The sequence below is a fragment of the Lissotriton vulgaris genome, chromosome 11, assembly GCF_964263255.1.
Source record: "Lissotriton vulgaris chromosome 11, aLisVul1.2, whole genome shotgun sequence".
Lineage (NCBI taxonomy): Eukaryota > Metazoa > Chordata > Amphibia > Caudata > Salamandridae > Lissotriton > Lissotriton vulgaris.
The window spans coordinates 159,718,290-159,745,541 of NC_141699.1; the positions used below are offsets into that span (position 1 = coordinate 159,718,290).

The window sequence follows — 27,252 nt, forward strand, 5'->3', positions numbered from 1 at the left end:
GCAGGCATATACGGACTTGGTGGAGGGACACCTGGCTGCCAGAATAGCATCAGACTTCGGGAGGAAGGTCGAAAGCAGTCAATTGTCAGCCCTCAATCTCCATGCATGCAGGTGAAGGGTGCGACAGTTCAGGTGCAGAACCCTTTCCTGCCGCTGCGACAGAAGATCCTCTCGAAGGGGCAGTCTGATCAGAGGACAGATTTTCATAGCTCAACAGCTGGGGGTACCAGACTCTCAGTGCCCAATCCAGAGCCACATGAATAATTTGGGCCCAGTGGTGCCCGACCTTCTTGAGAATTCTGGGCAAGAGTGGTACTGGTGGACGGGACTACTGTAGACTGGAGATTCACTTGAGGTGAAAAGCGGCTCAGAAAGAGAGTAGCCTTGGAAACTCCGGTGTGGAAATCTGCAAACATTCTGCATTCTAGGCAGTGGCGAACCGATCTAATCAAGGTGCTCCCCACTGCTGAAAGAGTCCTTGTCTATGGATGGAGACGCCATTTGAGATCTGCCAGGCAACTTCAGCTGAGACTGTCCTTCTGGCATTCATAGAGCACGCCAGGTGTTGTACCACAAGTGAAATGCTCTGGCATTCCAGCCATGTCCAAAGTCCCAGGACCTCTTGACAAAGGGTCCATGACCCCACCCCCCCTGTTTGTTGCAGTACCACATGGTGTTGGTGTTGTCCGTGAACATTTGCACCGTACTTTGATTGAGGTAAGAAAGGCCTCCAATGCCAAGCGAATCACCTGAAGCTCCAACAGGTTGATATGGAGCTCGTACTCCAACAGAGTCCTCTGATCACCTATCCGAGTTGGCCACCCCATCCCAGAAGTGACACATTTGTCACAACAAACAACTCCAGTTGGTGGAAGGCTGAGGGGTCTGCTCTTGACCCAATGCGGTTCGGCAGCCACCACTGTAGATCTTTAGCAGTTCCCTCCTTGATCTGAATCATGTTGGAGAGATTCCACTGATGCTGCGCCCACTGAGACTTCAGGTCCCACTACAGAGCCATATTTGCCGACGGGTAGGAGTCAAAAGCAGGATGCAGGAGGCCAATAGGCCCAACAACCTCAAAGTGCTTCTCACCGAAATACAGGATAGAGACTGAAACATCAGTATCATAGCCTGAATATCTTGGACTTGCCGCTCAGGAGGAGAAGCAGAGAACTGCACTGCAGATGAAAGGGAGCACCTGAGAGGGAGCCAGGTATGACTTTGGCACATTTATAGCGAACCCTAGCAAATACGGGTTATTGAATTCTGGAGGTGGGAGACGACTGTCTGGGGTGAGTCTACCTTCAACAACCAATCGTCGAGGTAGGGAAGTCTAGAACTCCTGACTTTCGCATATGAGCTGCAACCACTGCTATCAGATTCATGAACACACGAGGGGCGCTGATAAGGCCGAAGGGGAGCATGGCAAACATAGTGCTATTGGCCCACCGTGAATCGCAGGTAACCTCTGTTGGCAGGCAGGACGGGGATGTGGAAATATGCGCCCTGAAAGTCCAATGTACATCCAGTTTACCGAATCCAGGACAATCAGAACTTGTGTGAGCATCTTGAATTTCTGCCTTTTCAGGAAGGAATTGAGAAGGCGCAGGTCTAGAATAGGACGAAGGCCTCATCCTTCTTGGGCACCAGAAAGTAATGGGAATAGCAACTACGACCTAATTCTGATACCAGCACCCTCATGATGGCTCCCTTGGCCAAGAGAGCCAACACTTTCCTACAGAGCAAGGAGAGATGTCCTCCTTCAGCCGGTCGTAAGTGGGTGGCATGAGTAGAGGGGTAGTCACAAAATGAAGGTAGTAGCCCCTGCAGACCAACTGAAAAATCCAACAGTCCTAAGTTACCGACTGCCACTGGTTTAAGTGATGGCTTATCCTGCCCCCCATTACTGGAAGCCCATGATGGTCGGAGGGCAAACTATAGGGATTTGGAGGCTCCGGCTGCTGAGGGAGGGGGCTGTAGATGGTGGCTGACCAGAATCCTGGCTGCCTGTCCCACACAGGTTATGGGACCCACGTCCTCTGCCACGAAAAGGCTGGGCAGCCTATTGGCTCTGGTGGCTCGGAGGTTATGGAGGAGGTAGGAAAGCCCTTCTATAACCTCAAAACCTATGGAAGACAGACTGGGGGTGACCTGGGACCATAGACGAGCCAAAGAACCTCGTCATAGCTATGCTGTCCTTTATTTGCTCCAATTTGGAGTCCGCCTTCTCTCTAGAAAGATGAGGGCTATGAAAGCGCATGTCCCTAGCGAGGCTTGGACATCCACTGCTGGGCTGACAATGATGAAATCACTCTACCCAGTGAGTCAGTTATGTCAAGTACACACTGTAAGGTGAACTTTGCTGCGTCTCTCCCTTCAGGAAAAGCTTGGAAGAGTACGGCTCAGGTCTCCTCAGAGATCATGAGAAGCGCTTGGACAACTGAATCCCAGATCATACGGGAATATCGGCCCAAAAGAGACATGGTGTTTACCGACTGTAGCGCAAAACTGGCGGAAAAGCACATGCTCTTTCCAGCCTTTGGGTTCCTTATCTGGTGGCGTGGTAGTGAAACCACTTGGGTTGATCCTAGAAATGGAGGCTTGGACCACCAAGCTATCCAGGGTGGGGTGCTGGGTTAGGAAACTGGGGTCCCCAGGAACGGGCCGATGGGCTATTGTCTTATACACAGAAGCCCCCATGCAAGGCTTGGACCAGGCCCAATGTAGGAAGTTAGTGAGAGCTTCATGCAGTAGGTGTAAAGGTTAGGAGGGTGTGACTGTCAAGACGTTTGTCTTAACTGCCAGTGAGGGCAGCCGAATGTCCAAGACCTCAGCCACCCTACGCACCGCCATAGTGAAAACGGCTCGCTCCTCTGTAGCCACGGTAGGAGGAGAGACCAAGCCAGTGTCAGGCGATGTGTTTAGCCCACTGGCCTCTGCCAGTTCCTCCTACCAGTTGTCCATAAGAGTGGTCCTCAGTAAAAGGCACTCGCTACGCTCTGGAGAGCATGGTCACGGTCAGACGATGCCCAGCCGGCTCCATGTCGGAGATGAGGATGGAGATGGCACTGCTGCGTGCGTCAGCACTGCAGCAGGTGCCGAGGAAGGTCTTGTCTCGCCCGCAGCTCCACTCTGGATCCAGCAAGGGATCCATGGGGCCCTATGGGTGCTGAGGGCGAAGCAGCTGGCAGGGAACTAGTGAGGGTGTTGGGGGGCCCTCCCAAACCCATGGGCTCAGAGACAATCCAGATCGGATCAATTTCTTGGACTTCACCCCGCCCGACCTCGACTTCTAGGATTCTTTGTGTTGTTAGGACTTTCCTGATGACTGAGTGCAATCAGGAGCGCCAGGGGGAGCTCCATGAGCGGTCCCAGGATCTTCTGCGCAACCAAGATCTTTAACATCGAGGGCGTCGAGCAGCTTGAGGGATCACTCCCTCAGCATTTTTGGGTGCATTGCACAGCAGTCCTCAGGGGTCTTGGAGTTGTGGTTACCCTCCAAGCACCACAAACACACTACGGTGTGGTCTGTCACAGACATCTTGCCTATGGCAGGGTCCACATGGCTTGAAACCCGTTGGATTCTTGGGTGACATCCTCACACAAGGTGAGGAAACTCTCATAAAAAGAGTTGAAAAATAGCCAGTCAAAAGAATCACTGAGGGTAGCCCAGAACTGCGCTATGTGGCGTGAAAAGGAACAAACTGACGTCAGCACGCCAGGGTGGCGTCTATATAGGTAGCGTACACATCACTTCCAGCGTGGATAACGCAGAGCCGAATGACACCACCTACTGGCAGTACTGCTCATAAATCTTCCGGATCCAATATGACACCTGGGGATATTCGAAGGTAAGGAATCTGCGGCTAGAAGTGTCTAGCAGATCTTAATTACAAAGAGGAAGTCAGCCTCTTTTACTTCCTGTAATACCATGCACTGATTTAAGTTTGAAGCCACAACACTTTCTAGGCTAGGACAGTTGGGAAAACGTGAATGTGGTGAGACAGTAATGAAAACTACCAGCAAGTAACCGTGGCTTTACCTCCTTATCCGTCTTCCTCCTTTATAGGTTCATATAAATTGGGGCACTGGTTGTTCATTTTCATACACCACAGGGGGTATTTGTTTGAGGAGTTCCAGAGGTCTACGAGGTGTGTATAACCTAGAGAGAGAGATGTTTCAAAAATGATGACTAACTAGTACATGGCTTTCAAAAATTGATAGAATGCTGCCCTGATTTGAATGGGAAAAGCTGGGGAGAGTATCCAATGGAAGGGAATGCATTGCACAGTTGCTGGTCCTGCAACAAAAGTGGGGTCGATTTTGAAAGGGGATTGTGAGGGAGAGATCTGAATACAATTTGCTTTCCTGGTTCCTCTGGCCAAAAGTTGGGGACCACAATGGTTGCCAACACCTCCCACCATCAAGACTTCTGCCTTATTATACTCGATGAGCAACCTACTGGAGCACATTTTCTCTAACGTGTAACTCGGAACATGGCTAAAAGTGAGTACGGACGGCCCTCGTTGGGCAGCAACTACAGCCTGAGTTGTCATTGTTTGAGGCAAGGAGAGGATGTTTTACGGTCAGAGCTGTCAGTTTTGGAACTGGAAAACCCTTGGCTCAAAATACCTTCGGGTCAAGTTGGCACTATATAAAACTACAAAAATAACATCACACATGAATGACTTGCTCGTGTTTGCATTGTTCTGGTAAACAGGTTGTAATGATCTTACCTGTGTATATTAGTTACGTTCTAAATGACCTACGTGTCATTGTATTCTGGATAATAGCCTGAATATCTTGGACTTGCTGCTCAGGAGAAGCCAAGAACTGTACTGCAGATGAAAGGGAGCACCTGAGAGGGAGCCAGGTGTGACTTTGGCACAGTTATAGTGAACCCTAGCGAGTAAGGGTATTGAATCCTTGCACTGTACTGAGAGAAGGTCACTTCAACTCTTCCAAAGAGACATCTACGTCGTCCACACCCACTTCTTCCCTCAACCAAGAACCAACTAATATTGAACAAGTAGACAACCTACGCTCTGAATTTAAGGATGTTTTTAACAAACATTTAGGCTGTTCATCTGGGTACACTCACAAGATCTTGAAACCGGACGCCGTACCTGTAAATTGTAAAGTACGTAATGTACCCTTATCTCTCAAAGCCTCCATTGAAGAAGAATTTAAAAAACTGCTCAAGGAAGGCATCATTGTCAAGACAGAGGCGAGTTATTGTTGGCCCCCGTGGTCCTTGCCCACAAAGCCTCTGGTGAGGTCACGCTTTGCGTTGACTTACGCTCGCTTATTCGCACTGTCATAGCGGACAGGTATCCGCTCCCTGATATTGCAGATGTTAACACAATTCACTGAAGCCGAAATCTTCTCTACACTTGATCTCAGGGCCGCGTATCATCAAATTAAGATTGACCCAGAGTCACAGAATCTCACAGCCTTTATAACGCCGTTCGGCACATATAAGTTTACCAGACTTCCTTTGGGCTCAATTCTGCTGCATCAGTTTTCCAAAGAGCCATGGAAGATGTCTTGCAGGGACTTCTCAGTGTAAAGATTTATCAGGACGATGTTCTTGTCCATGGCCCGTCTCAAAGCACTCACGATGAGAGACTTAAAGCAGTTTTGGATCATTTCAAATCACGTGGTTTGACCCTATGTGAGAATAAATGCAAATTTAATCTTCATGAAATTGACTACTTGGGTCAAAATCTGTTTAACACCTTGGCTGCTGTGGCTTTTCCCCTCCTGTGCTGAGAGTTCATCACTGCCGTTATTCATGACGAGCTCAGCTCGTCATCAGCACAGCTCCACTGTGCCTCATGACGAGCTCAGCTCGTCATGAGCATGGAAGGGGTTAAGGAAGGAGTCAAGCCTAAAGACACGTTGGTGAAAACTATTGATCATCTTCCTGTGCCTCAATCCAGAGATGAATTAGTCACTTTCCTGGGGATGGCAGAATATTATAAAAAATGTGTTTCTCGTACTCACACTCTCAGGTCTCTTCTTAAAAAGGGTGTGAGGTTTGTTTGGTCACGTGGATGCCAAGAAGAATTTGATTAAGTAAAAAGAGCGTTGGGTGAGGCTTCATAGCTTTGATACCTCTGCATCTTCTGTACTCGTCACTGAAGCCAGCTCAAGAGGACTTGGAGCTGTTCTCAAACAAGTCTAAAATGAAACATGTATAATGTTCCTGTCAAGAACTCCTGTAGGCTCTGAATTAAAATACTCCGTAATAGAGAAATAAACTCTTTGTATCTTCTGGGCAATTAAAAAACGTAAAGTTTCTCTGGGGAAGCCCCTTCACAGTACAGTCTAATCACAAGCCCTTAAAAGATCTACACACAGAGTCTAGACGCTGGTTCCTCGAGGATCATAAAATGGATTGTTGCTTTATAGGACTATGATTTTGTTGTTCATCACATACCTGGTGCACAAAACAAAGTGTCTGACTGTCTGTCTCGTCTTGTTATGAATGACTCTGCTAATATGAATGATGGGTCAGTGGAGTTTTGTGATGAAGATGAGGATTATAAAGTTTGTGAGGTCACATGCGGCGTTTTGAGTGAGGATGACTGGAAATCCTCCATGATGAATGACTCCGTCGTTTGCAAGGTTTATGAGTTGGTACATAAGGGTTGGAAGGGGATTAGAAGTCTTGACGAGGAAACGAAGAAATTCTGGAATGTACGGCAGGAGTTATCTGTCTCCTCAGGTCTACTTCGGAGGGGCACTAATCTACTTCGGAGGGGCACTAAATTAATACCACCTTTCTACCTCAGGGAAAAAATTGCTGAACAAGCTCATCGGGGTCACCAGGGGATTTCTAAAACGAAAGAGAATTCATTTACACTTCTGGTGGCCCGGAATCGATCTGTTGGTTGAACGCATGGCGAGGGACTGCCAAGAATGTAACGCCTCCGACAGAATCCTTAAAACTAGAGTTCAACCTATGGCCATTCATGAAGCCCCTTCTCGTTGCTGGCAGGAGGTCGCTCTAGATATATTAGGCCCTGTCTTCAGTAACTCTGGTCAATCATTTGTTTTAGCTTTAATTGATCTGTTCTCAAAGTGGCCAGAGATTAAAATCTGCCACAGTATCGAGTCTAAGGATATCATAAAATGTTTAGATGAGATCTTATCGCGTGAGGGACTACCTGATAGTTTCCTTACTGACAATTGGGTTCAATTGATTTCTAAGGAGATGGAGACTTCTCTTGCTGAGAAAGGGATCAGACACAAACGTTGCGCTCTCTATCATCCCGAATCCAACGGTTTGGTGGAGAGGTTCAACCGTGTGTTTGAAGGACTATATACAGCTGGACAAATCTCAAAACAAAGACTGGAAAGCTGAAATTCAAGAATGGGTTCTGATCTATTGACTTACTCCTCACTCTACTTCATCTATGGTTCCCGTTGAACTTTGTTGTGGTAGAAAACCTAATACCCCTATGTTTCAATCGTGGACGAGGAGTGATAGTACAGGGTCACAAGGCATTGTCACTTCCAATGGGTCAGCTTCTTGGTGAGCTAGTCAAGAATTGAAAGTTGCTAAGAGGAAGGTTAACTTTGAATCTAGACACGCAGTCACACACACTTGTGTGGGTGTAGGTGATAGAGTAAGAGTTCGCCTTCCACAAAGATCTTCTGGTATTTCAAAATTTTCCTCACCTTACGTTGTTAAAAAACTTTTCTTAAACGCAGTCAAGTTAAATGATGGTCGCATTTGGAACCTTAATAGAATGGCCCTTGTACGGAATCTTAATAGAATTACTTCTGTACCTAAACTGTCTGCCAATTCTCAATAATTCTCCTGCTGTTTTGCCTAAGTTGAGAAAAAGTGATTCTCTTGACGTATCACCAAAGTTAAGAAAGAGTGTGCGTTTTGGTAAACATCCTACGAAACGTAATCATTTTGTACTGCATTGATGATGTTTTTAGTTCTTTTTTATTAGTGTTACCCTTTCCCTTTCCTTTTCACTTTAGTGTTGTCTTTTTTTATATTTTCTCTCTTTGAAAGGGGGAAGATGTGTAATGATCTTACCTGTGTATTTAGTCATGTTCTCAATGACCTGCGTGTCATCGTATTCTGGATCCTTGTCTGGAAGTTCTGATGCTTGACTGGAAGTTCTGAGCTGTCAGTTGCTGCCTGCTCTGAGTGGGTAGGACATTTACCTTTACTTGTTTGTATTTCCTAATGAATAAACCTTCATATCGTATTCATCACGGAGTACCAGCTTTATTACAAAGGTCCATTTAGCAAGCTGGTTTTCCAAGGAATGTTAATGTTTGTCCATTAGCAGGAGAGGATGGCATTTGCATTGGAAAGGATATCTCTGCCCTGGCACCTACTGGGATGTTCAACAAAGGTTTGCTACAAGAAACAAGCATTTACAATGCAATGGTTTTGCCTTTGTTAAAGTTAGAGCTATTGGCATTGCTCTTGACATTTTTATTTAGGTTTTTTTTTTAACATAAATAAATGGCATTGTCATTTACAATAGCAGGGCAGGGCACAGGGAAGGGGGGGCGAGGAGAGACGAAGGAAAGCTGCGGGCTCAGGGAAAGGGGGGCGAGGAGAGACGAAGGAGAGCTGCGGGCTCAGGGAAGGGGGGCGAGGAGAGACGAAGGAGAGCTGCGGGCTCTTGTTGTAATGCTTGCATAGATGAGTTGGTGGATGCATGGATGGGTGCATGCATGGATGGGTGTATGGATAGATGCATGGATGGGTGGATGGATAGATGCATATATACAGCCAATCCCTCAACAATTTATGCAATCCACCAACCCATCCAACCAACAACCCATCCATGCATCCACCCATACATCCATGCATCATGCATACATCCATCCATCACGATTCAGAAAAGGGGGTGGTGATGAACAGAGTGTCTGAATTAAGCAGACCACTCTTACCCAGTCCAAAGATCAGGGCTTGATCCATCACCGTTATTTATCTCACTGCACCATCCCAGCTCAGAACCTGGCTATATGCAAATCAGTCTGTCCCTGGCCCAGTGCATCATGGGAACAGGGCAGACCAAACTACCAAGCCAATTCTTCACCAGAAAGGAGACAAGCTACATCCATCCATCATGCATCCATCCACCCACTGCATCCCACTCCGACCCCTCTAAATATAACTAATTTTTTCTGTATATAGAGATGACTGTATTCACTAGTATATGCAGTAGACCTTTCTACTCTAACATTCCTATGTGACTCTTGCAGTACATCTATTCATATCCCTTCTATATGTATATAGAAATATAACGAGAATCAACAGTCTCTTATTTGTGTGACTACATCTAGTACATTTCAATTGTCTTCCTGTTTGTATCTTTTACTTAACGCATGTAAATCAAAGTCCTTAGGTTTGGCAACTGGTTCTTATGTAAAGCGCTCTGACACCTTCGGGTAAAGTTCGCGCTACATAAAATCACATTAAATAAAACTTTACCCCACAAATCACCAACCATTTGTGCCTAGGCTTACATTTTACGGCCTCGAAGCACACAGAGAAGGGACAGTTTACTAAGTCGAGGCTTTGTAGGGTGCATGGCAGGGGACAGTTTTAGGCACCAAGGGAGGGTAGGGAGCAGAGTCAGAGTACTTCACAGAGGTAGGGGGTAGTTTTTTATGGTTCAGGGCAGGGGGCTGCAGTACTTTTTGGAGCATGGCCTTATTTTAAAGGGCTCAGTTCAGGTGGAGGAACGGCACAAAACATCAGGCAGACAGAGGGAAGAAGGACACAAAAACGAGCGGGGGTGATTCTAACGGAAGGCAGAACGGCACAAATCACGAGGCAGACAGAGGGCAGAAGGACACAAAAACGAGGGGGGGGTGATTGTAACAGAGGGCAGAACGGCACAAAACACCAGGCAGACAGAGGGAAGAAGGACACAAAAACGAGGGGAGGAGGGTGATTCTAACGGAGGGCAGAACGGCACAAAACACCAGGCAGACAGAGGGCAGAAGGACACAAAAACGAGGGGGGGATGATTCTAAGGGTGGGCAGAACGGCACAAAACACTAGGCAGACAGAGGGAAGAAGGACACAAAAACGAGGGGGGGGGGATGATTGTAACGGAGGGCAGAAGACACAAAACACCAGGCAGACAGAGGGAAGAAGGACACAAAAACGAGGGGGGGATGATTGTAACAGAGGGCAGATTGGCAGAAAACACGAGGCAGTCAGAGGGCAGGACACAAAAACGAGGGGGGGGTGATTGTAATGGAGGGAAACACTGCTAAATATCTACAGGGCAGATGTTCAAATCAGATGACCTGCTTATAGGCTCTTGACAGACTCAAAAACAATGTGTACGTTTTCAGCTGACAGGAACGTGTCTGCTGCTGCCGCAATAGCTCACCAGGTTGCTTGCTAACCAGAAGATCAAAAATCATCGATTTCATGGTGATGCCTGCTTGGGATACGAGGCTATTTTAAAATGCCCATTATTTACAAAATGACCAAAAAGAGGATCATTATATTCAAGAAGGCTTTTGTTTTTGTTATATTTTAAGGTGTTTAACTGATTTGCTACAATACTATATCTTATTTTAGGCAGGAGACCGGGAAATAATTTTTCCAGGTGCATACCAACATTTTTGCCGCAGTCTACATCTGCAGTCCCAGAATGCTCTAGCAAAATAATCCTCATCATAGCAACGGGAGGGGGGTTTTGAAGAAGGGTGGGGGAATTAAACCGTTCCTTGAGCAAAACTGCATCCATTTTGGGCTAAAACAATGGTGTCCACAATACTGAACTAGAATTGGAAAATCGTGCTTCTAAAATGTAGAGTGATGAATTAGTTGTTTAAAAAGGACCAGCAAGAAGAGTAAATCAAGCCAGCTGACAGGTTTGAACCCTCAGGCTCATGCGTATCCCCATGAGAACCCGAGACCAAGTGAAAAAAATGCATTAGCCACGCGCTTAAATGCAATACATGCACGGTGCACATTGTGTGAAACTCTAGGACCGAGACCAAGTGAAAAAAATGCATTAGCCACGCGCTTAAATGCAATACATGCACGGTGCACATTTTGTGAAACTCTAGGACAATGGGCCCGGACAAAGCATTCACACCAGCTAATCTCCCTGATCCCGTTGTTCAGGTCTTAACAGGTACTTGTAGGTCTTAAAAAAAGGCAAGGTTTCGTTCCATTGTGCAGTTCTCTGGTCTTGGTGCGCTTCGCAGCGCTCTCGTACGTCCCGTACGGCTTCAACGGAGGTGCCCTACTAAAGCTCACGCTTCTCGTGTGAGCCGGCGTACGACGCGAACACTGTGGAAGGCAGGTGTGAGGCGTACCAGCAACCGTATCAGAAGCGCACTGTTCTCAGCGCGCGGTTGCAGCGTATGCCTCTTACTGGCTGGTAAGGTGCGCACAGTCTCGCTGGCCAGAGCAAAGGGGGCGAGGCGTACCTGGTGACGCGTCCGGCTGGCTTTAGATGCAGGAGGGGTGTGGCTGTGTCCCAGGCGCTCGGATGCAGAATACGAAGCGCCCAGTTCTCCTCATCCCAACTTACAGTTCTTAGTGCACTCGCTTCAGCTTCTTACCAATAAGGACTACGATACACACAGTGTCCAACACACTAGGAGTCGTACTAGCCTCAGGGACACAGCAAAACATTTCGCACCCGTTCAAAGCGCGGCCCGAGCAGGAAGGCGGGTGCCTTCAATGCCGGACCAGATTCGGGGCATTCCCGAGACTGACGTAGCCAAAAGCCAAAAATTCTCGGGAACGCCCACGAATCTGGTCCGGCATTGACGGACAGAGCCGTCTCCCAATGGCTAGCCTCCATTTATGGAGCTAGCCAATGGGAGACTGGGGACGGACCATGCCCCACATACTATATATCAATAGGTTTTCGCCCAGCGAAACGATGCTTTCGCATCGTTTACGCCAGTCAAAACCTAAAAAGGGAGAAAGCCAGGAACTAAATGATATCTTGCATTTCACATCTCTGTGCTCTGGAACCGCAACATCAGATACCTTCTTCTATTTTTTTGGGTAGGGTGGGAAGGGGTTCAGCCGCTATTACATGGAAGTCTTGCTTTTAAAAGATTCATTATGGGATCAAAATCACAGCATGCAAAGCAATGTTGTCTAAAAATTGCTTGAGGTGCTATACATGACATAGAACAACTTGTCACCTACCTTTTAAAAAGTCACATATTTCCTTTCAAAAGCCGCTTGATTTGCTCCTAAAACCAAAAGTAAAGTCGCCTCACATATTTGGTGAGGCATCACACTTTCACTCACATCATGCATTGAAACAAGCATTGGCATGAGGACCCCTTTTTCTCATTTCAAGTGGAAAGTTTTATACGGAGCTTCACAGCAAGACAACATGGACAGCTGCAGGACAATCTTCCCTAACACAAATAATAGTTTAAAGACGGGTGGAGGCACCAGAAAGAACATCACACAATTCGCTCACACATAACGGACAGGTACAAAACAGATTGCCAATGCACTTAAGAGTGAGTGGTTAAAGAAATAACTGTTATATAGTGTACATACACAAAAACAGAGAAATACAAAATTCCTGCAAGAAATAGCCAAACCTATTAGAGAATGAGCATACATTTGTGTACTCATATAGGATAATCAATGCTCACCTACCTAGTGGATTCATATCCTGGACTGGGAGAACTCAAGAGTACTAATGTGCACTGATTGTACAGTCTCCTAGTTATGGGTTCCCTAATTTGGGAGTCACTTGTGTTGACATTTATGTGCATCCTTTGTTAAACTGTCAAACATATATTACAATTTTATGTGAGTGAGCTAGAATTATTTTATACTGGGGGTCTCCCTACCACATAATTAAAAACAGATGGGCTAAGCAACATACCCTACTTCTCCTGTTTGTCATCGTGTTTTGGTGATTTGCGGTCAGGTGGAGTCCCCAGGAATATTGGTATGTTGCATCAAATATTGTGGCAAAATCCCTGTTTCATAGGGCATATTCACCAGCCTCAGTAGTGGGGAGGGGGTCAATTTAGCAGGACTTGCAACAGGCTATTGGCGAGGTTGCCCATACAGAGCATCTTTCCCAGGATGGCTCATTGTCATCACAGCCTGAACTATGTAACGGAACATGCCCATGCTGCCAAGCCACACCCCCCAACTGAATAAGTGTGAACAGCAAGAATGCATACACCTTGAGATAATTAACTATACACCTAATAGCAAAGCATCTCCTGCCTTGCTGTAAACACTAGCAGGGTAGCAAGCCAGTGACTACCGGATCCCATTGGGGGAAATCGAAAACAATTACAGTTAGCATGAGCTGAAGCCATCTTGTTTGTTGCATCCATTTAGTTAGCTATGTAATTCTTCAGTCTTCACTGTTGCTTGCCTTTCTATTCTGCTTGTGTCATCACCTTTAGTTAACTCCTGTACTGTGCCAAAGCAATGTATGTGTTGAGAAAAGGCCTGTAGCTGCTGGAATGCACCTAGTCCAAGATGTAACTGTCAATCACTCTTTGCTGTTGTAAGCAGTTCTGTTCCCCCTCCCACTTTGCTGACTAAGTGATCTCCCATCTGCCCATGTCTGTCGGTAGTTATTCCTGTGTATGCTTGTACCTTCTATTTGTAACTACATGCTTACTCTGCAACAAACTCTGTATAAAAGCACCATGGTCTGTGTATTCAATGTATTACCTCAGGCAGCACTCGAGAGTGCTGTTTGGATGTGGTCCCACTCATGAGTGATTAATAAACTTGTTCTTTGAATTCCAGCTTCAGTGCCAATCTCTATTTTGTGGTCTATGGACCCTTGGACAAGATAAAGGTGAACCCTGCATCGGTGTGCACATTAAAAGGCACATTTCCACACTATAATTATTTGCAAACCAATCTGTTTTGCATCCTGTAAAAGTAGTGGATTGGAGGCTGAAAGGAACAACTCTTGGCTCAACCTTGAACCCCCTCCCCCACTCCTCTGCAAATATTAGTGGCTGGCACTTTATTTATAACAGAGGTATGAACTTTAATTGTTGGATTGTTTCACTTTAGCACATTAGATTATATCACTGCTCCGAGAGGCCTTTATTAAATTAGTGACCCACACCCTTTCTGCAGTGACAATTTCATTAATGTCTCAAGAGGCAAGTCAGCTGTTTTGCTTCCTCCTGTATGAGCCTTTTACAGATGGAGCAACATTATGGGCAATTAAACCATACAAAAGAGAGGTTGTTGTACAGTGTGCATTCCAAACTATTTCAAGGTTCTCTCAAATGTGGTGATCATGGAAAAGGAGGCACATTGGAGAAAAGGAATAGCCTGGATGGATACCACATTATTTCCCTTTTCCGCCTGATTGATAAATGTATTAGTAACCCAAGAGGCAAGTCTGATCTCTTATGCATCCTATACAAGGCCTTTACTGTTGTCATAGATGGAGCAATCTTATGGTTGATTAAACCATATACAAGAGGATTTTCTACAGTGCACATCCTGAACAAAATTGTTTCAAGTAGGCTCAAATGTGGTGATCACTGAAAAGGAATCCAATGTAAGTAATTACCCTGGGTCAACGTTTGTTTGAGCTGGAAAGCTGTGATTAAAACCAGGGTCTCTAGGTCAGGGCCTCACAACTAGTTTTGCACAGGGTCCAATAAAACCTTCCTAGTGGTCTGGGCATGTTATGCAAGACTATATATCTATATCTATATCTGTATCTATAACATGGGGCAACCGCAGTGGAATCACCTACATCTTGGGCAGAAACAGTGCAAGCATCCCTTCTGCAGAGGGCAGCTGCAGGTCGGGTAGCATCCACAAACACAGGTACAAATCAGGCAACAACATTGCAAACTTTAGTTCCTCACACAATACAAACAGCACTGAAACAGCAAAGCAAGCTTCCCTCTCTCACAAAAGGCAATTAGCACAATCTTCCATTTCCTCAGAACAGATCCAACATTGAAGATTTGTACAAACCTATTGCTCTCAAAACATGAATGGTTAAGGCATGAGTGACATGTGGGTATGTTACAGTCCGATGTCTGGAACAGGTGATTACCCCACTGAAGAAAATGCATAGGTGGATGAGTGAATGAATATGCGAGTTCTCACACCATTCTCACTTCGTTATTATTCCATGTCACCACCTGGAAAATTCTGCAGAAGTCACTCCGAGACCTACTTTTATTGATGCTTTGTTTTTCCACATATTGAGAAATTCCACTAACCTAGTAGGTAATTATTTTTAACAGCCTCGCTACAGCCTATGTAACCATGCTTCAAACCAGCAGAGAAGTGTCGTACTCTTCTTTAAGGTTTTGCACAAGCGTTCATCAAGCTGTGTGCCACTACAGCCGAGGTGCTGCACCTGTTCAAACTGTTGACCAGCGCCAGTGAGTTCGAAATGCATTTTAAAAAACTGAAAGAAAGAATTCAGTTTGGTGCCTGAATCAAACTGGTGAGTGAACACACTGCATATGTACAAATAATTTGAGAAGCTACTAAAGCATTTTTGCATCCTTCAGACTAAAAGTATTATGATTTCAAACTTGTCCAATTTTAAAGGCCTCGCGATTTCTTCATCAACAAATTTGCACGCTCAAATGGCTAAAGAGATACAAGAGTGTTCGAATAAAAAGACAACTGGATACAAAACAAATACTTTTATAGCGCTTAGTATCATACAAACAGTTTGGAGGTATAAAATGAAGGTACTAATATACATTTGAGACGTTCTACATTACCTTTCACAGTTTCAAAACGTGCACCTCTGAGAGAGTTCATTGTTTTACATCAAAAGAAGAGCAATTTACACATACATGTTTAACTTAATTTGGATTTTTCCTATACATTGTTAGAGTTTGTATGTCTGTGGTCCGAACAAGCAGATTGTTAATAAATACACAGGCAGATCACTCTGTGCAGCTGTGGTCGTCTTTGCCAGGGTAAGCAGATTTTGCACAATGCAACAGTCCAACAAACCAGACATGCCACAAATAGTCACATGAAGTGAAAGGTTGTGTTAGTAGCACTACAGGCACAAAATCCTGAATTCAGTTTTTGCACAGCGCACTTGTTCATTGCGTACAGATGTACACCCTTCAAATATCAGTTATATATAACTGTGTTACCACATTAACATTTAAACTCCAGCACAAGGTCGTTCCTGGTTGGTGATGGACCCATCAGAACTGAAAGTGCACATAAATGTGGTGAAAATATTCACCTGGATAGAGGCAGCCCTGCATCCCCACCACAGGTCCACTTTACACCCAGCACCACAACGTTGGCTCATGCCAAAATGTCTGCAATGCCGTAGCATTTGTCATACAAATTAATGCACAACCCAAGACAACTATTCAGAACTGCTCCCTTGTTTTCTTATTGGACTGTGAGCGAGGAGGCCTCTTCACAGCTGCTCATTTGTACTTTGCCTGGAGTAGAACTGAAAGGTATGGGTCACTCACAATGACAACACTATTATTTCTACTACTCTTTCTCCAGACTAATGAGATATTTGAAGAATACATATGCATACAGATGAGTAAATGTCCCCTCATCTAAAGGGAGGGCCGAAACCTTCCGCTAAGCTTCTGTTATAAAAAACAGGAAAACATCCACAACAGTGCACGTACGCTTACACCCTAAAATGGGGCAGCCGTAGATCTACGGTCATGAGTAGAACTTAGTAGGCACATATGTACGTCTTCTTACAGTTTCCAAGCCTCCCAAAAAATGTGTGACTGAAATGGCTCTAGAAGGCACCTTAGTGCCTTGCCAAGTGCTTTCACATCTCTAAATTGCATGGGGAATGGGAGAGGGGTTAGAATACTACTACTCCCCCTCATATTTAAGAAAACTCTACATTATCACATTTCATGGCTATCGCATTTGAAAACATAGGCGTTCAAGAGAAAATGTTCTGGGGACCAGAAACTCCATTCATGAATACTGAGATAATTGATGGCTCATGCAAAAAAGCCCAAACTCCCTTTTTAAATGGGCAAACTCTGCATTTTAGGCACAAACCTACTGTGGTACAGAAAAAATGCTAACAAGCTACAGATCTTCTCCACCTCCTCATCTGAATCGTTAGGATTGTCGCATCAAGGGAAGAGATGGGTGCCTTAGTCTAGCCACAGTAAACGTAGATGGTTCAAGCTTGGGGACCTGCTACACTTCAGGCAAATAACTGGTGGCCAGGCAGTGGCAAGCCTGAAGGATCAACTGAGGGATGACCTAGTTGAAAATCAGGCAACTGCATAAAAGAAGTGAGGGTTGTCAGCTGAGCCGGATGATGCAGACAAAACCTTAGTTACGGGTGGCGAGCAGAGCTACTGATTGAATCAGTACCTGCGAAGGTCATACTAGCAGCAGAGAGAACGGCTAGCCTGAAGGAGGAGAGGTTCCAAATACAGCAAGCAAAACCAGTGTCTATCAACGTTTTAAAACTGTAAGCCACAGAACTGGCACTCCTTTAGTCCAGTGGATTGCGTCACACATGGGATCTCAAGAAAGAGCGTAAAAAGCTGGTAGGCAAGAGAAAAAACAGAAGCAGCAAGAGGCACAAGTAAGAACTATCTGGGGGAGGAGTCCATACTCCATACAAAGAACCCGAACAGAAACTGATCTAAAGATAATCAAGCAGACTTGCATGAAGTAAGCCTAGTGTGTTGGTAGTGTCAATGAAGCGCCCAAGCTACCAAGTTCATTTTTCCAATAGTGCTCGCAGTTTCCTCTTTCTACTAGGGATAAAAATCAAATTGATTGGAAAAAGGGAAGATGGGACATAGAAGTATGCAGCTTGTCCAAAGTACTTGGTGCCCAACAGACAGCACCTTATTCACTTAATCTTGCATCCATACCTTCCTTGTACGTTGAATGAACATTTTGCTCTAGTAACGTAACATAAAATCTTTCTAATTACCCTAGTATCTTGTGACAGGAAAAACGATGCTCCCTGATAAAGCAGGAACCAAGAGAATAAATGCTAGCAAGGTGATAATTAATGACATATTGTGCATCACAGAAGCAATTAAAAAGTAAACACAACCTGGGATTGCACTGCTGTTAGATGCAACAAAGGTTTGTTTAATAAGCCAGTCCAAACTGCCCAAACACAAGCTGCACGGTGCACAGAACGGGGTGCAGCCACACATCAAAGCCCAACAGGGTGACGTTTTCCTGAGGCAGCCTGTGCCATGGTTAAAATTTTCACTGCATGCCAAACCACTGTTCTTGATCCGCCCACTGAGCTGCTTCGCTGTCACTCCCCTCCAGATCCCCCTCTTCCCCGCTTCCTTCCATATCATCCACGTCTTCCTCTTGAGTTGCATCTGTGGGGCTTTCTTCCTTTTCCATTTTCTGCATTCCATCCAAAGACTTCTGGTCGTTGGGATCCAAGCTAGACCAAGCAGACAGAAATAGCTTTATAATAAGTGAGTGAAGAGTAATAAATACATATTAATGAAGTCTTTTATGTGATTATGAAACCATGCCATCCATTCTACTGCCACCGGCAATCCCAGAAGTCAAGGTTACCAAAGTTAGTTTTCAATAACAAGCAGAGTAAATTACTCCAGAGACAATTTCCTGCTGCGGAACGTGGTCATAAATTGGTAGGCTTCACTTGGAGCACTATAAACTGTAGAGTTACAAGCTATCAATCATTCACATTGATTGAATGTGGTTACCAAAAGCTGACAGGAGAGGGGAATGGGCCGATCTAAAAGACATTGTAATTACCCTCTATATTCAATCCAAGATCACCACATTATCCCACCAGAAAGAATAGGCTTCCACTCACCTCTTTGGTATCAAGGTGCCTTTGTGAGCATAAGTTGAAATGCCCAGTCAGTTTCATTCTATCATATGATTAGTCTTCCAAACGTTCTAAAATGTGTTAATGTTTTGGTTTTCCTTCCAACATGGAAACCCTATCCACTTGTGTGCACTACTGTCGGTGAATAAGGCTCTCCTCAACATTCCAGATACTGCATACTTTGCTGTAGTGTAGCTTTTACAGCGTATGGATAGTAGGGCAAGCTTTACTTAAACATGGAGAGCAATGCATGCACCATTTAAGGTATACACAGAGCAGGTACAATATCGGTAAATAAAAACAGCATAGGACTGCAGCAGGAGATTACACTAATTAGCTCACCCTGCAGTAAATAACAGACATGTTGATTGTTTAACTTGCATTTACATTAAAGAAGAGAACACGGCTCACCTTACCCTGCACCAGAATACAGATGATTAGTCGGATTGCTTTGTTCTCACCACAAAAAATACTACAGAGGCTCTGGTTTTGATTTTTAATAGTTTGATTAGTGTCCCAAGACATTCAGCCAGCTCCATCAGCCAATAAATCATCATCACCCAATGCCATATTAATAATTACATTACATTTTGAGTGTTCCTTCTAAGGGTTTCATCTTGTTATCACTGCTTTTTGTGGCTCAATAGTCTAGGGTGGGGATTCCAATACAATTTTGGAAGATGCATGTAATATATCCGCACCATGGGGTCATGGTTTTAAATCAAACAAGGGAATCCTAAAACTAGCCATATTTTAGTCTGGATGGCTTTGTCAAACTATTGATCTGTTTCAGTTTCACAACACCAGCATTAAGGCTGGAATATCAAGAGAATTTTGCAAATAAATCAAGCTTTTGTATGATTTTATCCTTTTGGATTGTAGCCCAGAATGCAATATTAATAGCAAAGAGAGTGGTGGGCTAATGGAGCCATTTATAATTTACATTAATAAAATGTAGCCCACACAATCAACTTTCGTTATTAACTGTGGATGGAAAGAACTATCTAAAAATATTGGCTAACAGGATTAACTCAGTCCTGCTCTCAGCAGTATAGTTTTGTTCTAGGTTTCTACACTACTGTTTATAATAACTTGATGATTACAATGCTGTAGATCACAAATACTCATAGGATTGCTTTAGCAATTATCCTCCTTGACACAGAAAATTCCAACAGAGTAAGATGTTATTTTCTATAGGAAACACCTGGACACCATAAATGTCATACTCCATTCATATACGCAATGACTGCTCTATATGAGAAAACAATTGCTGAGAGGGACTTGTCTGGATTACTACCTCCGACACCTTTAGCCCTTTACTTTGAATCAAAACGGATGACAAGAAATCCCTTTTTAGGCATCACTCCATTTTGAAATCTCAATTTCTCTGTGAGAGTCATTACCTATGCTGTCATTTTCACTATTACCCCATTGAGTGCTGAAACTATAATGCACGTTGTGGATGGGATAATAAAAATAAATAAAAAAAATAAGCAAAAGATTTCAGGGACTACTCAGGGTATCAATTAAAACTAATGGTATAGAACCCATTGCAAATAATAATGAAAAAGCACCAGTTGTGGAATATCTATTAGTCAAATTACATTCAGACAGAGATCAATACCTATTAATGTCAACTAATTATTGTATAAAACATGCATTATGATCAAAGAATGACAATCTCCCGTTACTTATTTCTAAGGGAAATCTCAGCATAGCTAATTCATTAAAATTCAGTAATCACAATTGTTTCAAAAAGGATGCATCAGAATCTCTTCTAATGCAAATTTATGTTTGGAGCAACAAATCTGGCATTTGGGATTCGATGCATAGGCTAGTCTCTCAAATTAACAATACCCTGTTCTTTTTTAGTGTAGCTGATATCTTATATTTGGCTTACACACAGTAATACTTTGTTGGCCAACTTATCATAGTCCAATTTTGTCTTCGAAGACTTGCAATAACTTTATGGTCTTAGAAATAAACAATAATTTAAATATATTCAGCCCAAAAAAATCATAGGAACATCTTCCTAAAAATGTGTTTCTCTACAATCATATCCAATAGATCTAGTTTTTTTTAAACATACACACTATTTCTGGCTATTATGTTAATTTGGATTGCCTCGCTATAAATTAACTAGCAATATCCGGATTATGGTTTATACAGAGAAATTAAGTGACATTTTTGGAAACATCTAGTAATATGCATTAGCTCACATATGCAAAATACTCAGATTACTTTGCCATTTTGGGAGGATTATAGAACAAATGTTCTATGCTTGCTTTACTCTGCATTTGATTACACATTGAGCTAATTATAATTACATTGCTTGACAGTGGATAATAGAAGAGCTCATTCATTGTTTTCTTCTGCATTAGCATTGAGGAGGAAGCTTAACCCGATTATTCTACCTTGCATTAGAGAACAGCATATTACTATGATTAGTTTATCTTGCATTAGATTTCAGAAGTAGATAGCTCCAACTCCTTTACTTTAATGTAACATAAGATAAGGGAAAATAAATATTTCAATTGCTTTATCCAGCATTAGAATACAAGAAATTATAGCACTTGGATTACAGTAAATTATCAGGACTATTTGACTCCGCATTAGAGAACAGAAGGTAATTATTCAGAATGCTGATATATTACAGGAAATTACTTGGCTTCCGTATTGCGCATTAATATTAGTTGAATTACTGCAACCTTTCCTGGATTTCAAAATATTACTTTGTTTTGTCCTTCTTTAGCCTGCTTCAAATCAAAGAATATGAATACTCTCATTGCCAAATACCTCATTAAATTATGGAAGGATAGTACTCCAATTAAGTTGCCTTCACTGGATTATAAAATGGAACTACTTACTCAACATCGTATAAAAGAAAATAATGACCTACCCTGTATTTGATTACAGATGATTAGTTGACTTACTTTACCAGTTACTTAATTTGAGATTACTTTGACCTACTCTAGTTTACAGTGATTGTTTTACCATTACAGAAGTAGATTATATTAATGCACCATGCAAAAATAAATATATATATATATATATATATATATATATATATATATATCCTCTCACCAATCTTTTTCGTACGAAAGATACACGGACACCTTCCTTCTGCAAAGAGTGATTTATTGCGGCAAAAAACAACGCATTTCGGCGATTAAGCTTGATCAAGGCTTAATCGCCGCAACGCGTTGTTTTTTGCCGCAATAAATCACTTTTTGCAGAAGGAAGGTGTCCGAGTATCTTTTGTACGAAAAATATTGGTGAGAGGACATTTTGGGACTTCCGGTGTCCCTACTCGGACCGCCCGACGACAGCGTTCCTATCATACCGGAGATCGATGGGAGAAAATATATATATATATATATATATATATATATATATATATATATATATATATATATATATATATATCAATCAGAATGTCTTTCACACATCATACTGGAATTGGCAGTACAAGCTTCAAAAACACACACGCACACACAGTTCAAGATAGAAGTCTAGGCTGCACACTCAGTGAAGGAGCCATACATATAAATTTGAAAAATACGACATGACTAAGTAATACAATATGTAATGGAGTCTATGCCTAGGTTTACCTTTAACTTCCTTACTTGTTTGATTTCTGTCAGCCTCATGTATAACTCTTAACTTCACTGGTTTAGAATAAATTAGTTTGCATATTAGAGAAGTGTAAAAAGACAGTATTGTTGTCAAGCCAACAAAAGCTTTGTACATTTAATCTCTCCTAACTTCTGACTCAGCAGGTGAAAATAGTTTTAACATTTTGTCCACCATGATGAAAGTTTGAAAAAAGAAATAAAAAGACATCTTATGGCAAAGAATATGGACATCATTTTAACAATGAACACAATTTCTACAAATAACAGATACATGGATTTTTTTCCTCGACAAAAATGTTACTTGGGAATCAGCATAAAATGTCTGTATCAAGAAAACTGGGCAAGGTAAGTAAATAGGGGAGAAATTCCCAAGGGCTAAAGTGTGTCACATAGAGGGAAGCAATATATAAACTCATATTCTGTTAGTATCCAAGTCCAGTTTGTTTCAAACTGATACACAACAAAACTTATAACAGGTGTTCGAGGCTTGGTACAGGGGTGGTAAAAAAAACTCACTTTTAGTGGGACTGTATTCACATACATTTGGAAAGAAATTCTAGCTACTGCTGGAGTGGGATCCGAGAACCACTTGAGTAGACTTAAGCGCCATTCAACTGGGATGTAGGAGAAAATGTCAGAGCTACGATGCATCATCTGCTGGGGCACCCAGACAACCTACTGCAGCCGACTAGAAAAGACCTGACATACTGTCAGTGAAAGGATAATCAGTGTCCAGAGCACAAAGTCCGAACCCAATGTTGAGGCTTCCCCTTTTCAAGCGGTATACAGCGAAGGGTCTGTGGTCTAAAGCCAAGAAGGGGGGGGGGGGGGGGGGGGGGGATTCCTCACCGACCACCGATGCTGCAGCTGCGAACGACGATGGCGGAGCAAGATCCTGCTGCTGCGGGTGTCTTGCACAACTCCTGCTGACACAGCTCCTGCTGCCTCGGGTGAGACTCTGGAAAGACTGGCGAGACTGGCGAGACTCACACCCCCTATGCAGGTGCACTGGGGTGTCTCGCGCGGCACCTTCCGCTGAGGAGGCTTATGAGGCACTGGGGGCCGCTGGAGAAACTCGCGGCTCCAGCCGCAGAAGACAAATAACCACTTGGTGAACTCAACCCCCCCCCCCCCCCCCCCGGCACCCGCTTGCAAAAACTTGCCTTTCAATGAAGCTTCAGGGGGGTCTTGCTAGCGGTAATGCCGCACTCCCACACACGGCGCGGCACGCGGTGCTGCAAACAACCAGGGAGCCGCACTGCGCCACACTGCAAGCCTCCAGCACCAGCCTCTTTCGCGGTCTCGAGCAAACAGCGGGCTGGAATCAGTAGCCTAGAACAGATCTAGAACCGAGGCGTGGTACAGAGGTGGGAAAAAACTTACTTTTAGTGGGACTGTATTCACATACATTTGGAAAAGAATTCTAGCTACTGCTGGAGTGGGATCCGAGAACCACTTGAGTAGACTTAAGCGCCATTCAACTGGGATGTAGGAGAAAATGTCAGAGCTACGATGCATCATCTGCTGGGGCACCCAGACAACCTACTGCAGCCGACTAGAAAGACCGGACATACTGTCAGTGAAAAAATAGGTACATAACCTCTGACAGATGCTAACGTGTGAGGAGATCACTTATGTCCTGCACCAGAAAAGATAGCATATTGATAAGGCAAGGCAACTACTGATTAGATATTTTGGACCGTTGAGAAGTGAGGAGCAATGTTAAGTTATAATCGCTTAGCAGCATTGTGTAAGGACCTATCTTTTTCAGAAAAACAGTGGACATAGCTTGGAGGGAGAAAATTTGATAAGTCTGGGAATATTGAGAATCTGTTATAAAGACGAGGGTCTCACACTAATGCAATGCATATGGAAAGTAAATGTAAAAATTCTATAAAATATTTAATACAAAAAATGTATCACTTTACTTCTCTGTAGATAGCTTACTAATCAAACAATTACAGGGCAGCAACATCAATCTTCATTCAAAAAGATAAGTGTACCATATTAGCACCCATGGACAATGTGGTGCAACTGACTAAATGGAACTACTTACTCAACATTATATAAAAGAAAATAATGACCTAACCTGTATTTGATTACAGATGATTAGTCAACTTACTTTACCAGTTACTTGAGATTACTTTGACTACTTTAACCTACTCCAGTTTACAGCAATTACTTTACCAGAAGAGATTACAGAAGTAGATTAATTAATTCACCCGGCAAAAAAATATATATCTCAAAACAATTCCCTTCCTACGCGTAAAGACTTAGATAGAAAAGCAAACATTTGAGGAAACTTCAGAGTGTCGCTGGTGTTGAGAGTGAGCCATACTGGAGCTGCTTTTCACCTAAACTTGAGAACTAACCAGAGTTCGCCGCTTCTTTTTTGTATATATATTACTGACAAATCACGGAGGTATTTAAACCATGATTTAGATAAAAGATGAGTGTCCGGTGATCACATATAGTATATATAGCATGTAACCTGAAAAGCATAACCAGAATGAGGTCATGTACTACTTTTCAAATGGGAACGTTTCACAAAAATGCACTGTCCCTTTCACACTGTTTGTGGAAAAAAATGAGAAAAAAATGGTATAAAACCAGTCAGGTGACTGACTTACGTGTCATGTGATCGAAACGCGTAATGGGCGACAGAATGGAATGGACCTTAATTCCCTTGATAGTACACAGCCCTTGGGAATGACACACCGGCACTTTTGTGAATACAGAAGATGACATCTTTGTTGGGGTAACAACATTACCCACATAGTACGTAGGAGTGGCTGTAATATAAAGCGATGGCACCATGAAATTCTGTTAGGTTCTGGTGCACAGGATCAGTTTGGTTTTCTGTTGGTAATTTTCTGGGTAATTTTCTGCCTAATTGTCCAAGTAGTGAGATGATCATGCTGCTTTCTCCCTATTTGATTATGGATTCCTCTGAACCTGATAGAAGGATACATCTTCTCCATAATGCAAATAGTTTTGCATTGTCAATGCTTAATTCCGCATTTTCACCGAACTATCATTAATATGATTTTGCAATCGTATAAACTGTTGTTCACGCAGCGCACTCATTATGAAAACGCGTTCCCTGTTATTGACTGTAGATACAAGATAATTAGCGAACAAATTCACGCTAATTTGGCGGGGCGTCTCAGCATACTCTGTCACGGGACAGAGAGTATTCGGGAACTACATTTCCCAACAGCAAGAGCGCATGAAGCAGCGAGGAGGCGCATGATGTCATCACGCGCAGGGGGCGTCGGACATTGGCGCGCTTTGAATGCGGAAGCGAGAAAGGTTTATCTGCCTCGCCGGTGCACCGAGTCGGTTCCTCCCTACGATAGAGCTTAGAGGGACGACCGGTGCACCGACGGAGAGGTAAGACGGCGGGCATGTATGTGCATGAGTGAGATAGGCTATGTTCCGTTTTTCACATGCAATATTGCCTGCGTTACATTCTGGCATTGTAGTTAAGTGCGGATGCATGCTTACACTTGTTGGAAACAGTGATGACTTTAGATAGCGCTGTCATCAACTCATAACTACCCTTCATTAACTGTGGCTTACTAACCAGGTGCTGTTCCACGGCGCTGGTAGGAATGTGATGCTTGATGTGGAGCATGCTAAGATCGATTAGTTTAGGAATACATTTAGATGTGGATACATCTTCTGATTTGTTGTTTATTTTTAGTGCGGTGCATCCATTTACCTGAGCTCGAGCCAGGTGAGGTGGAGTGGTTCCTTCTCATCAAGTGGGTGAGTGAACCGTAATCTACAAATTTGCTAAATTGGTGATTTATGACTAAGTTTGTTAGTCTGAGTGCTGGGCAATAGTAGCCTATGTCTAGCACATAATAATGGCACGCTAAGTGCACGTTATTTTCGAATGCAATCATGACTTTGTACCCTTATACTATAATTTCTCCCCTACTTCTAGGATGAGAGGATGTTGATACATACACTTTCAGGTGATATGGTTCTTGTTATTTTTTATTATTTTCTCTAGCAGTAGCATTAATGGTCCCGAGGAAGCAGCAGGAGATCACTAGACTCCGGGTGTCTGCAGAAACATGTCGACCTTTCATCTTTAGTGGCTATTTGTTAAACCACTATTGCACTGTTTTTTTTTTTATTGATTTAGGAGTGTGAGGGTGTTTATTAAATTGTTTTCCCGACCACTACCTAATTTTAGAGCATCTTTCTTTCACTTTCACAAACACACTTTTTTCTCACGCACTGCTATTTTTTAGTTCCCATCTAGACACGCTTTTTCTGATTCACATCTGTAAATATCGTTGTGGTTTTTCCTGTGCCTGGTTTAGTCATCCACCAGCAGAGGTTTTTTCAACCGCTAATGTGACAGAAATTATGCACCAGAGATCCCAGATGATGAAGGGCGGTCTCGATGGTGGACTGATGGGAACTCGCATAGTTTAGTAACTATTTCCTGCATATTTGTATTTGGGTACATTGGTTGCTTGTTTTCTGACTCTCTGTTAACTTTAGGTTGGTGTCACCTGAAAAGCATAACCAGAATGAGGTCATGTACTACTTTTCAAATGGGAACGTTTCACAAAAATGCACTGTCCCTTTCACACTGTTTGTGGAAAAAAATGAGAAAAAATGGTATAAAACCAGTCAGGTGACTGACTTACGTGTCATGTGATCGAAACGCGTAATGGGCGACAGAATGGAATGGACCTTAATTCCCTTGATAGTACACAGCCCTTGGGAATGACACACCGGCACTTTTGTGAATACAGAAGATGACATCTTTGTTGGGGTAA

General features: G+C 43.4%; 1 protein-coding gene across 1 annotated transcript in view; it reads right to left on the reverse strand.

Annotated features, from left to right (window-relative positions):
- Nucleotides 1–15,642: 15,642 nt before the first annotated feature.
- The window catches only part of ANAPC7 (anaphase promoting complex subunit 7), a 154,864-nt gene continuing 143,254 nt past the window's right edge, over nt 15,643–27,252 (reverse strand). The window contains exon 11 of the mRNA XM_086943014.1: nt 15,643–18,398. Within this exon, the coding sequence (XP_086799140.1) occupies nt 18,209–18,398 (190 nt within the window). The 3' untranslated portion in view covers nt 15,643–18,208. The remainder of the gene's footprint in view (nt 18,399–27,252) is intronic.